Source organism: Octodon degus, unplaced genomic scaffold (assembly GCF_000260255.1).
Source record: "Octodon degus isolate 3935 unplaced genomic scaffold, OctDeg1.0 scaffold00147, whole genome shotgun sequence".
Classification (NCBI taxonomy): Eukaryota; Metazoa; Chordata; class Mammalia; order Rodentia; family Octodontidae; genus Octodon; species Octodon degus.
The window spans coordinates 6480211-6491564 of NW_004524723.1; the positions used below are offsets into that span (position 1 = coordinate 6480211).

General features: G+C 43.8%; 1 protein-coding gene across 6 annotated transcripts in view; it reads left to right on the forward strand.

Moving 5' to 3' along the window:
* The window catches only part of Golgb1 (golgin B1), an 86938-nt gene extending 77745 nt beyond the window's left edge, over positions 1-9193 (forward strand). For all 6 annotated transcript variants that reach the window (XM_023702233.1, XM_023702232.1, XM_023702237.1 and 3 more), the window contains 7 exons: positions 2580-2742; positions 2912-3049; positions 4286-4429; positions 5158-5255; positions 5640-5774; positions 8319-8424; positions 8726-9193. In XM_023702233.1, coding sequence (XP_023558001.1) covers positions 2580-2742; positions 2912-3049; positions 4286-4429; positions 5158-5255; positions 5640-5774; positions 8319-8424; positions 8726-8860 — 919 coding nt within the window. In that variant the 3' untranslated portion in view covers positions 8861-9193. The remainder of the gene's footprint in view (positions 1-2579; positions 2743-2911; positions 3050-4285; positions 4430-5157; positions 5256-5639; positions 5775-8318; positions 8425-8725) is intronic.
* The last annotated feature ends 2161 nt before the right edge of the window (positions 9194-11354 follow it).

Sequence of the window (11354 nt, forward strand, 5' to 3'; positions counted from 1 at the left end):
CCCTCCCCTGCCTCTGTTGACATTATGTAAACTTTTCTTGGTACTCATTGATGTTTGAGTACCTTTCTCAAACCTTTTGAAAGTTTGAAAACTTTCCAGCACTATTCAGGGTACAGTTTATAGAATACAAAAATGAAAAACTTTCATCCACCACACACTTCCACTAGGGCGCTTCTACACTGGAGCCAACAAACCTTGAACCAAAGGCCCTGAAACCTTGATCCAAGAAAATTCTTTCCTTCTCTAAGTTGTGTCAGGTATTTCATGTCTCAGCAACAAAATTACATTCCTAAGACTTTCATATTTACCATCTTTATAAAAGTGTTTGTAAGTGAAAAACTATCAAACTCTGCGTAGATTGGCAGCTTCCCCAGATAATATAAGAACAAAAGTTTTTAACAGATAGCAATGACTGCAGAGAGGGTTTTAAAACAAAAATAACCTGAGTTTGGTCTCTGGAATTATAAATTTCATTTATTTCTTCCTTTGGAATGAATCTCAAGAGGAGAAATAAATTTCTCTTTTTCATCATTTTTTTTAAATGTTTCAGAAAATAGCTGCCCCAGCTTTATTCTTTTAGAACCTCTGTTCATCAAGAGTTCATCTACTCAGGGCATCCTCCTTCAGGTGTACTTTAATGCTGAGTATCACTATTAGGGCCTTGCAGGGGTGACTGGGACCATACCACCTCTGCCTCACCTGGAATACAAGGCTGTGAAGTTGTTGCTACTAGAATAAACCTCAGAAGAGCTACTGAGCTATTAAGAAATATTTTCTGTAGCACTTCCTCTAAGGACAATTTAAAAGGATGTTTGCCTTGGAAAATTGATCTAATGCCAAAGAAAAGGAGAAAGGAAAAATGCTTTTTGGACCCTAAAATGTTGTCCCTCTTTTTCTCCCTTTCTACCTTTTCCTTAGCCCTTTACCTGTCATATTTGATCAACTTTGAAGAAAAGCAAAATTGTATGTCAAGTGGAGGTGAGCACATCGGGAGAAAGAAAGGAGGGCAGAAACTTTTTGAAGGAAAAAGACAGGACACAGTTTTACCTCGCTGGCTTTAGGATGACTTTTTTTGTTTTTTGTCCTTTTAACTAACTTCAGGAGTTTTTTTGTATTTGAATACTTGGGAGAAATGAGCTGTTTGAACCTAAAGGTTCTGTTGCCCTTAGAGTTGTCTTACAGGAGAGCCTGATTTCCACCATGGCCTGCCTCTGTCATGGTGGCTGCCAGATTGTTCTGCTCTGCTTCCCCTGTGCTTAGAAGGATACCTGACGCATAGCCCTGACCGTATTTGACTGACTTGCATGCAGTAATCTGGTTCTTTTGGCCCATTCTCCTCTCAGAGTCTCTTTCCACACCTTAAGTACTTCTCTGTTCTTCACAGAACAAAACAAAATAGTTTTTATGGAAGACTGTGGTCTTTGTCACTCACTCATGACAGATGCTGCCTATTTCACTCTCCACAGATAAATATTTCAATGAAAATGATTTCTGTTTTTGCAATTCTTGACTTTTAACATACTGTAGCCCTATAATAACATTTTTAGTTTTAATTCTACCCTTTTGAAAAAAAAAATTGGGTGTGCACCAAGCTACCTCTTAGTGAAGTAAGTTTATTTTGTAACAGTTATCTGTCACTAAGAAAAGAAGGGACATTTTATCTTGTATCTATACAGAGCAGCGGAAACTCAAAGATAATTCTAGTCTAGCCTTGTGCTACTGGGGAAATGGGTCTCTATCTGTAAAGAGGTTCTATAGAAATTCGATTATAATCCTAATAAGTTTTTCAAGGGAAGTAGAGAAGTAGAAATAAAGAATAATGGAAGAGGGAGTTGTTTTTTGTTTTTAACCTTTTTTTCCCCAAATAATAATAATAATAAAAAGTAACCAGGGTCAAATTTATTCTTGGTCAAATTCAGCAAGTAAATAGAAATAACCGACACTAGTATTTATTGAGTGTTTACTAAGCACCAACCTGTTTGACAAGTGACAAATAGGATCTCATTTAGTCTTCACCGTAATCCTAAGGAGTAGTTTATTCTTATTTTGTTGGAAAGGTCTAGAGACCTTTAAGAGATTTTTTTTTTTTACTCAGGACCTCTAATCTAGTGTATGACAGAGCCAGTGTCTGAGCCTGGGTCCTTAGAACACAGTCTACAGCTGTGTTCTTATAATCATCAGGTTATCATGGCACTGTCCTGCTTAAAAATTATAGTCCTATGTCCTACGTGGTTGGACCTTGTTCCTCTCTAGACTCATTTCTTATATACCTCCTCTACACACTGTCTCCTGGGACAACTCTAAAATCTACTGTGTACATTTGCACTTGTGTCTTTCTTCCCTGAACTTGGAACCATTATAGACACCCACTCATAATGCAGATTCTCGAATAAATGCCAGTTTCCCTATGAAATCACTCCATCTTGTTGCATGATTGTATTTATAATATAAATTTTACTCTGATTATGTGTTTTCTTTACTGTATCTCTAAGTGTTCCTTGTACTGTTTTGAGAACGGAATTACTTTGTCTCGCAAGTAGTAGATTTTTCTACCGATGCTTATTTCTTTTTTTTTCTAGGATGGAGAAGAGTTCCTGGGAAATGCATGAGAGGAGAATGAAGGAGCAGTACCTTATGGCTATCTCAGATAAAGATCAGCAGCTCAGTCACCTGCAGAATCTTATGAGGGAGCTGAGGGCCTCCTCCCAGCCTCAGCCCTTCAAAGCACAGTACCAAAGACAGGTAAGGAATTTCAGTGCCCATGGAAATTAGCACTATCAGCTTCTTCCAAGTTAAGTGCCCGTCTTCCACTACTAGGCAAGCCATCTTCTGACTTCCTGTGGGGTGGACAGGGTTTCAGTATTATGAGTGACCTTAGAAGGAAATTTCAGCAACGCTTGTTGTCTGGCAGGCATCCCCAGAGACGGCAGTTTCCTTAAATGGATCACAAAACCTCATTTATGAGACAGAACTTCTCAGGACCCAGCTCAATGACAGCCTAAAGGAAATTCACCAAAAAGAACTAAGAATTCAGCAACTGAACAGTAAGGTAAGTTTTCTGCTAGACTAAACTAGAGGTAAGGGAAAGCTCATTTAGCATAGGCTTCCAGGTGTAGCATGATTGAGGGTATAGAAGTTTTACCTTTCTCAGAAACTGGGTCACTTATTCCAGAGAACTACATACAGAGCCATTTTCTTTTCTGTCCCCTTGGAAGGGCCCTGGGAATGAGAAATCCCTACAGTAAGAACAAAGACACTGACTACTTCAGGAGGCCTCCCAGCATTATCTCCCCATCTGTATTGATTACTAGTCATGTTGAGCTATCTCCCCACTTCTTATAAATCATTATCCTTCTGTTGCTGTCTTAGAGGTAAAAGTGTCCCACACTCTTCAGATGAATCCACTTGGGTAGTTTATGTTAAAACCAGAAGTGACTTAATAGACCAGACTCTGGAGTCCGAAGATTGACTTTGAGGACAGCTTGAATGGCCCAAAATGTATGCACAGGAGTCTGTGTGTAGGGTCCTTGCTGCAAGGACTCATCAGGATGATGAATCTCTGATCCAAAAATTATACGATTCAATAGGCGGATTTTTTTGGGGGGTGGATTGTGGGGATTAAATTCAGGACCCTGCACATGCCAGGCTGGCGCTTACTCTACTGAGCTATCTCCTGGCCCCAATTGGGGATTTTTATAGAGAAAAAAAAGGTGGTCTGGGACTACTGAGGGATTAAAATGTTCACACCTGTGAGAATCTATACTCACAGTACAGTTTCTCATATGTACTTGGACATTTAGGATTTCTTCTATCCTCCCTCTTAACACATCAGAATTTCTTATTCTGTTCTCATGGTAACTTATAATTTTCTATGACACTGAAGAATCTGCCCAATATTATTATTTAATACGTTTTTAAATAAGAGCTCTCTCTCTAGCTGTATTTGTATTCTGGGGATTCTAGTCATTTGTTGGTAATTTATATTTAGACCTAGGCTACAAGAGGCCTCTTTCCTCTTACATTCTTGGGACAGCCTATCAGAACTGCTTGTGAGTTCCTAATGGGTTTTCAGTTAATATACAAGGTATCACTTTAAAAGTTTTCTCTGCTACTCCTCCAGAAATGTTTTCCTTTTTCAGTAGAAACAATTAGATGTTTTCTCACTTTGAGGAGCACACAGTCCTATTTGCTCTAAGAGCTTGGGTTAAAAAATTAGATCCATAAGACCCAGCACAGGTGGCCTAAACACTGGCTGCAGTGCTGCAGCTGACCTCTCCTCAATCAGTTCTCTCAGCTGCTGGAAGAGAAGAACGCCCTCTCTATTCAGCTCAGCGATACCAGCCAGAGTCTGCGCGAGAGCCAGCAGCACTCCAGCGACCTCTTTAATCACTGTGCAGTTTTGGAGAAGCAGGTGCAGGAGCTGCAGGTGGTAAGTGAGCAGGCAGGTGAGAGAACGGTGTGGACATGGAGCATGAGTGACAGAGACTCAGCCGAGTGAGGGAGGGAGTGAAAGAAGAGAGGAGAGTATTCATGGAGCTGGGAAGAGAGTCAGAAAAATTACAGAATGAAGGGATTAGCAGAAAAAAGATCAGTGAGTTGGCGGAGAGAAATCACAATGTGAATGGGAAAAAGTAATGAATGACAGACTTTTGGAGCTCTGAAACTGGCAAAATACAGATTTTGCTTCAAGCAATAAGAAAACCATAGGAGGCTTTGGGCCTGTGAAACAAAACAGGTAGCGCTGTGGCAGCTGGAGTGAGGAGAGCAATATGGAAGTTGGAGGAGACCGAGAATTAATGAGGTGGGCAGGACATGATGGAGGAGATGGGGTGCAAGTGTTTGCGGACATGGGAAGGGGCTGTCCTTTCTGGGGAATCCATGTACCCTGCTACACAAATACTTTAAACCTTTCAAGAGGAGAAATTCAAGAATGACAACATGAGAGAAAAGCTAATGAAGGCAAGTGTTTTGTGGAGGTGACTGGTCTGCTGGAACCACAGTTTCTCTTCTACAACTGGACCTGAAGAGAATCACAAGTGGGGATTTTCCACTCTAAGATTTCTCATCCTCACTGGTGTTAAGCAAGTTCTCGTTTTGTACAAGTACAGTTTCCTAAGAGCTTTCCTTGCTAACTTATTAAGCTGTGTTTTCTGATAGGGGCCACTAAACATCGATGTTGCTCCTGGAGCTCCCCAAGAAAAGAATGGAGTTCACAGAAAGAGTGATCCTGAAGATATGGGGGAGCCACAGCGAAGGTAGGGAGTGCGGCTCTCCCCAGCCATAACTGCAGGTGAAGAAATTGGGTGGCAACCTAAACAGAACAGATCTATCCCATGGGTGCAGTGGGTCTCATTTTACTGACCTTGCAGAAATCATCTAAGGATTAAACTATAACACTAGTAAAAAATAGTGTGTAAAATTTGTAAAGCAAAAAAAAAAAAAAAAAAATAGCACAAACACACTCACATGCCACTAGCAAACACTGTAGAATTAAAATGAAAGACACTGAACCAGTAACTAAAATCCCTTAAGGTGTTTTCTGCAACTTTATTTAATCTCTGTATAACTATGCTTTTAGGATGTCTTCTGGGATCAGACTGCATCTAACAGTGTTGTTTTGTTTTCCTTCTATCCTAAAGCTTCTCTGGAGCCCAGCAGCAGCTGTGCAACACTAAACAGGAAGTGGCTGAATTAAGGAAGCTTCTGGAAGAAGAACGAGACCAAAGAGTGGCTGCTGAGAATGCCCTGTCTTTGGCAGAGGAGCAGATCAGGAGGTAGAGATGAGGAGATGGTTCTTCTGACCCTTTCTGATTGTACTCTTGCACATTTCTGGGGCCAGGTTTAGGATTAGTAAAATCTTACTCTCGAGCCAAGCAGTGTGCCACACGCCTGTCATGCCAGCAGTCTTGGAGGCTAAGGCGGGAGGTTCACACATTGAAGTCTAGGCTGTGAAATTTAGTAACTTGGTAAGACTGAAAATGCGAAGTGAAAAGGTCGCTAGAGACATAACACAATGCGCACACACGCACGTGCGCACACACATGCAGATCTTACTCTTGGCAGGCCCAGTGAGTTTAGAGTCACGGTGGTCATGCAGGAGAGCATGGGCCTTGGTTCTTTAGGAAGGCCATGCCTTCCAAAGCAGTGGTTCTTAGTGAGGATGATGATCCATCCTATTGATAAGATTTGAAATAAGCTGTGAAATATACCTTATTTCATCCCTACAATAACCAAACAAGATAGGTATTGGGATCTTTAGACGCTCACGTAAATGACAACCCCAAATCTGAGATCTGACTTCATTGAAATATTTTCTTAATGATAGACAATGGATGAAAGATTAAAAGACCATTTATAAAGCTCATCCTAAGAAAATCTAACTTTGATTTATTGGCAAATGTCCTCCCTAACGCTGCACTGTCACAGGCAATATAAGGCCGGGGTTAGCTTCTGTTACAGAAGAATTTAGTTGTGCCAAGCCCGACCTGGAGTAACAAAGGGGACTGTGCTGCTCATGGGCGGTGTGCCCCACACTGACTGGGAAGAGCAGGAGCATCCTGTGCTCCCGAATCCCAGCGCCCAGTCTACAGTCACTGCACATGAGTGGCAGAGGGGCTCTGTGTCTGCTGCTGCAAGTTATGTGGAAAGAAATGTTAAGCAGCAGGCACTCCTGTTAGGTCTGGGGGAAAGCAAGTGTCTCTTCCCTCAGGGAATGGCACTTGTGATGTTAACACCTTCTGAAAAGTTCAGGTGGCCATGGTGGCAGCCCCAGGGAGAGGGTCTTGTTTGAGATACCTTTCCTGCCGCCCAGCGTGCTCACAGCGTCTTCATTCTCAGCCCCCATCAGGACCACATTGGTAGGCAGTCTAGAAGCTTTGGGCCCCACAGGACCACAGCTCATGTTGCGTCTTGCCATCTCTGCCGAGTACTTTCAGACCTGTATGTTCATGGCTGTTTCTCTACAACTCGCTATGAAATTGTTGGACCTGTGAAACCCGGCTTACGGGAGGTCAGTCCCCTCTGGTGTAGTGAACCTGACCTGACCTGAGTCATCTCGGGACTGCACAGTGCAGGGTGACTCTGGAGCCCATGCAGCAGCCACAGAACCACACTCAGCCCTTCTGCAGTTCCTCCTTTGGCTGTGGTGGAGCACATTACATGCTTCCTATCTAGACTAGGGTAGATAACATATGCATGTTCTCAGTCAGGCATGTGGAACTCAGTGACCTTGCACTTTTAAAGCAGCCGGTAGGACAGTGAGGTAGCTCAGTGGACTAAGCACTTGCTTAGGCAAGTGCAGGGACCAGGGTTTGATCCCAGGCACCACATGCCATGCTGGCCCCACCCCCAGGCACACTGAGCTGGCCACCAGGACCTGGCATGGTGGTGCACACCTGATCCCAGTGCTGGACAGGCTGAAAACAGGAGGATCACAAGGAGTCTGAGCTGCATAGTGAGACCGTGTACCAAATACATAAATTAAAAAAAAAAAAAAGCACCTGGTACTTTTGGCTCGCTGCTGCATACTCACCCATCCCGCCCTCCAGGAGGGGGCAGACTGACCTCTGCAGTAAAAGAGCCTGTGTGGCAGATCAGGAACTGCAGGGAGTCTGGGCTGTTTCCTCAGGTTCTCTTTCTAATGCTGCTAGGTGAAGTTAAGGCATTCCTTCTCTCCCGGAAGGCAGGGCCAGGTTGTAAGGTAGTGGATATCTCCTTAAGAGGAGAGCGCCATCCTCCCATCCCAGTCACCAGGGCATCCCCGTAGGCAGGCGTGTGAGCAGATGTGCTCTCAGCATCATTCTTGTTTTTTTTTTTTTGTCAAAGACTGGGTGAATATTGGTAGCTTCTTCCTTAAACAAAGTATCTGTATTAAATAAGCAGACTGGCAAAAAATGAAGGAGAAAGTCATAGAGGCTGCCAGTTGAGTTTAATTTGAAGAACCCCACAGAAATTTTTCTTGGATGCTTTCACCTATTGGCCTTCAATAAATGACAAGCACAATGTAGTGAGTTTCCCTGAGTCAGAAATGGTGTAGTGGAAAAAACGAACATGAGCTGTAAAGACCAACCGGATCTGAAATTATCCATTGCTTGGTTTTTGTGTCCCATGAGCACAGTCACTACACCAGCCTTCAAACCTGAGGGCGACAGGTTTGCAAGCCCATGGCCAGTGACTGCTACACAGCAGACAGTCAGTTCCTGGTAGTTGGTGCCACCCTTACTTCTGTGGGAACAGCCTCTGTGGTGGGCAGGGTGGCGGGAGGCCTTTTCCTGACCAGCCCTCCTGCCTGGGGCTCATGTTCTCTTTCCTTACCACAGGTTGGAGCACAGCGAGTGGGACTCTGCCCGGACTCCTATCATTGGCTCCTGTGGCACTCAGGAACAGTCACTGCTAATAGACCTGACAGGCAGTAGCTGTCGCAGGGTAAGGACAGAAGGACAAGGACACAGAGGGTGCACTGCTCTCAAACATGGCCACATGTGGGGAGGGCACTGCAAAGGAAGAGGGAATGTGGAAGCTTCTCAGCCTGTAGAAGCTCAGGGAGGGTGTGGAAGACTGGAAGAAACTGTGATTTGCCAGTCACTTGACCCTGACGAGACTTTTTCCCAGGATGCCTCCTTACTGTGGTGGTAGGATCAGCTTTGCTTATATGCAGTATTACTATGGAAAGGAAAGGGATTTATGCTTGTGGAGTAAAACTCTGACTTTCAGATTTTTCTTTCAGACCCGGAGTGGTGCTGGATGGAAGAGACTCCTGAGGTCACTCTGTCATTCCCGGACCCGAGTACCACTACTAGCAGCCATCTACTTTGTGATGGTTCATGTCCTCCTCATTCTGTGTTTTACGGGCCATTTGTAAATTTAGCTTTCACTTTTTGGACTGTCCCTCCCTCCTCTCTAACATCAGAACTGTCAATTCCAGTGGAATAGTCTTCCCATTGATAGGTCGTTTCTCTGCATTTCCACAGAAAGTGCCTGCAGAAACAGAGGTGGCCATGAGGATAATTGGAGCTGTAGGGCCTGGCCTGCTCTGTTGCCCATGCCCAACAAGTCTACTTATTCTAAGAAGCGTCACAGTTGGGTCCAGTATTTATTTGGATTTTGCTGGTCTGTTTGGTCCTGTAAAATAATGAGATGTCTTTTAGCCATGCCAGTAGGATGATTCCAATAAACCTAATTATCTGAAGCCAAGTATCATTTTGATTGATAAATTTCTTTGCCTCATTTGCCTATGCTTTTTCCTGCCCCAGGGAGGGCAAACATGAACATATCACTTCATAGGATAGGTAATTAGGTCTCTTGTAGTGTGCAGCATGGGAGTTGAAGAACATGTGGTTTTTAGCAGTTGTATCACAGGGGAGAACATTTTCCCTCACTGTCTGAGGGAAGTTTGGAAGGAGCTTGTGGTCCTGGGCTTTAAGAGCTTGTGGATACATAGCAAGGAAGGTATTATGTGACCCATGCCTTTCCTTTGAAAGGAAAGGCAGGAAGAACTGGCTTTGGACAACAAGGTTCAAATTCTTATCATTCCTGTTATCTGGATATACCCAAATGTAGCACAGTGCCAGGGGCCCGCAGAAGCAGGTCCAAGGGAAAGTGTTGACTCCAGCCAGGAGTGGGGCTGGTCTGGTGATCATCTGCAACTCCTGGCTCCCGAAGTCCTAAGGTCCTGTGCTGCTAACAGCAGTTGCTCCGATTTCTCAGCCTCATGGTCATATGCCCTCTGTTACTGAGGAAATGGAAGGAGAACGTAAAGACAAAATATTTCAATCAGACCTGAGAATGGCTGCCAGGGGTGAACTCCATTTGTGATTGCTCTTCACCTCCACTCCCCTCCACCCTGCTCTTACCAGGGGGATGTTCTCTCATTTTCTACATGATGCCCTCCCTGCCTCTTCTTTCCACCTAGAGAAGAGAAAAGGCTGAAGCTCACTGGTCTATAAATCATGTTCTGTAGTGACCAAATCACATTCCAAGACAGTAACAGCCTTCCAAAATCTTTCCTAAGCAACTGTAAAATAATAAAACTTTTCAGAATGCGTTGTGGTGTATGACTGTGTGTACACAGGTGCTTATGTGTGTTTTTACATAAAAGTATGAAGGTGCTGGGTGGAGGGGTTGATGTGCAGGAATGGATATGGGGCAAGAAAGCTTTACAAACTCAGCTTCCTTCTTGCTGACCAACATCAGTAGCAGCTACAGGGCTGGTGAGATGGCTCAGTGGTCTAAAGCACCTACTCAGAACAAGCTAAGCAAAGCACAAGGGACTGCAGTTCAATCCCCCAGCACCACATGCCAGCCAGCCCCGCTCCCTGATGGGCTGAATGGGCCACACACACACAAAATAAATAAATAAATTTAAAAAAATAAAAGTAATTAAAAAAAAAAAAAAAGCTAAATGTGAGGGCCAGGGAGATGGCTCAGTGGAATAAACGCTTCCCTGGCAAGCTCAGGGGCCTGAGTTCAATCCTCAATTAAACAAACAAAAAAAGCAGCTACAAATATCCCTCTAGCCTTCCTTGCTGGACCCCAGGAAGATGAAATATAATGAGGAAATTCCATCCTAACCCTGAATCTAATGAGTCGTGTCTCCAGGTATGAAATCCATGCTGTTTCCAATCCAGTACCAGGAGAGCTTGAGAACGTTGGGTGCTTGGGAATGGAGAAAGAAAGTTTAGCGGCACCTAGCAGGTTAGACAGGAGGTACAACAAGTGAGTTAATGAAACCTGGGCTACATGGTTTCAAAGCCCATATGCACTACCTCATATGGAACACACGGGGCATTTGCAGATAGATGGGGTTTCTTAAATCATTTCTGAGTAATTTTGGTGCTTTCTCTAGAGAACGGTGTTGCTATGTGGTGTGTCAAAATTAACTGGTCTGATAATTCCTATTTTAACACTGGATTAGAATTTCAAATGTACTAAAAGATTCTTTCTACAAATTTCCTCTCCCTTAAAGTAGCTTTAGTGCTACTATGATAAATAGGTAATGAAGTAAGAGAGAACAAATAAAACTGTCCCAAGCAGAGAATCCTTAGATTTGGAAGCAACCTTAGAAACTTTCTGGGCTGGTGAGATAGCTTAGTGGTCTAACGCACCTGCTTAGGCAAAGCACAGGGACTGAGGTTTGATCCCTATGCCACACCAGCCCTGAACCCAGGGCAGGCTGAGCCAGCCACAAAAGAAAAACAAAACATCTTTCTATTTCTAATGCAAAATGTTATCATCCATGGCTCACGAGATAGCTCAGTGATCTAAAGCACCTGCTTAGACAAACTTAGGCAGGTTTAGGAGACCGTGGTTTAATCCCTGGCACCACATGCCCCACCAGCCCCACCCTCAGTGTGGGC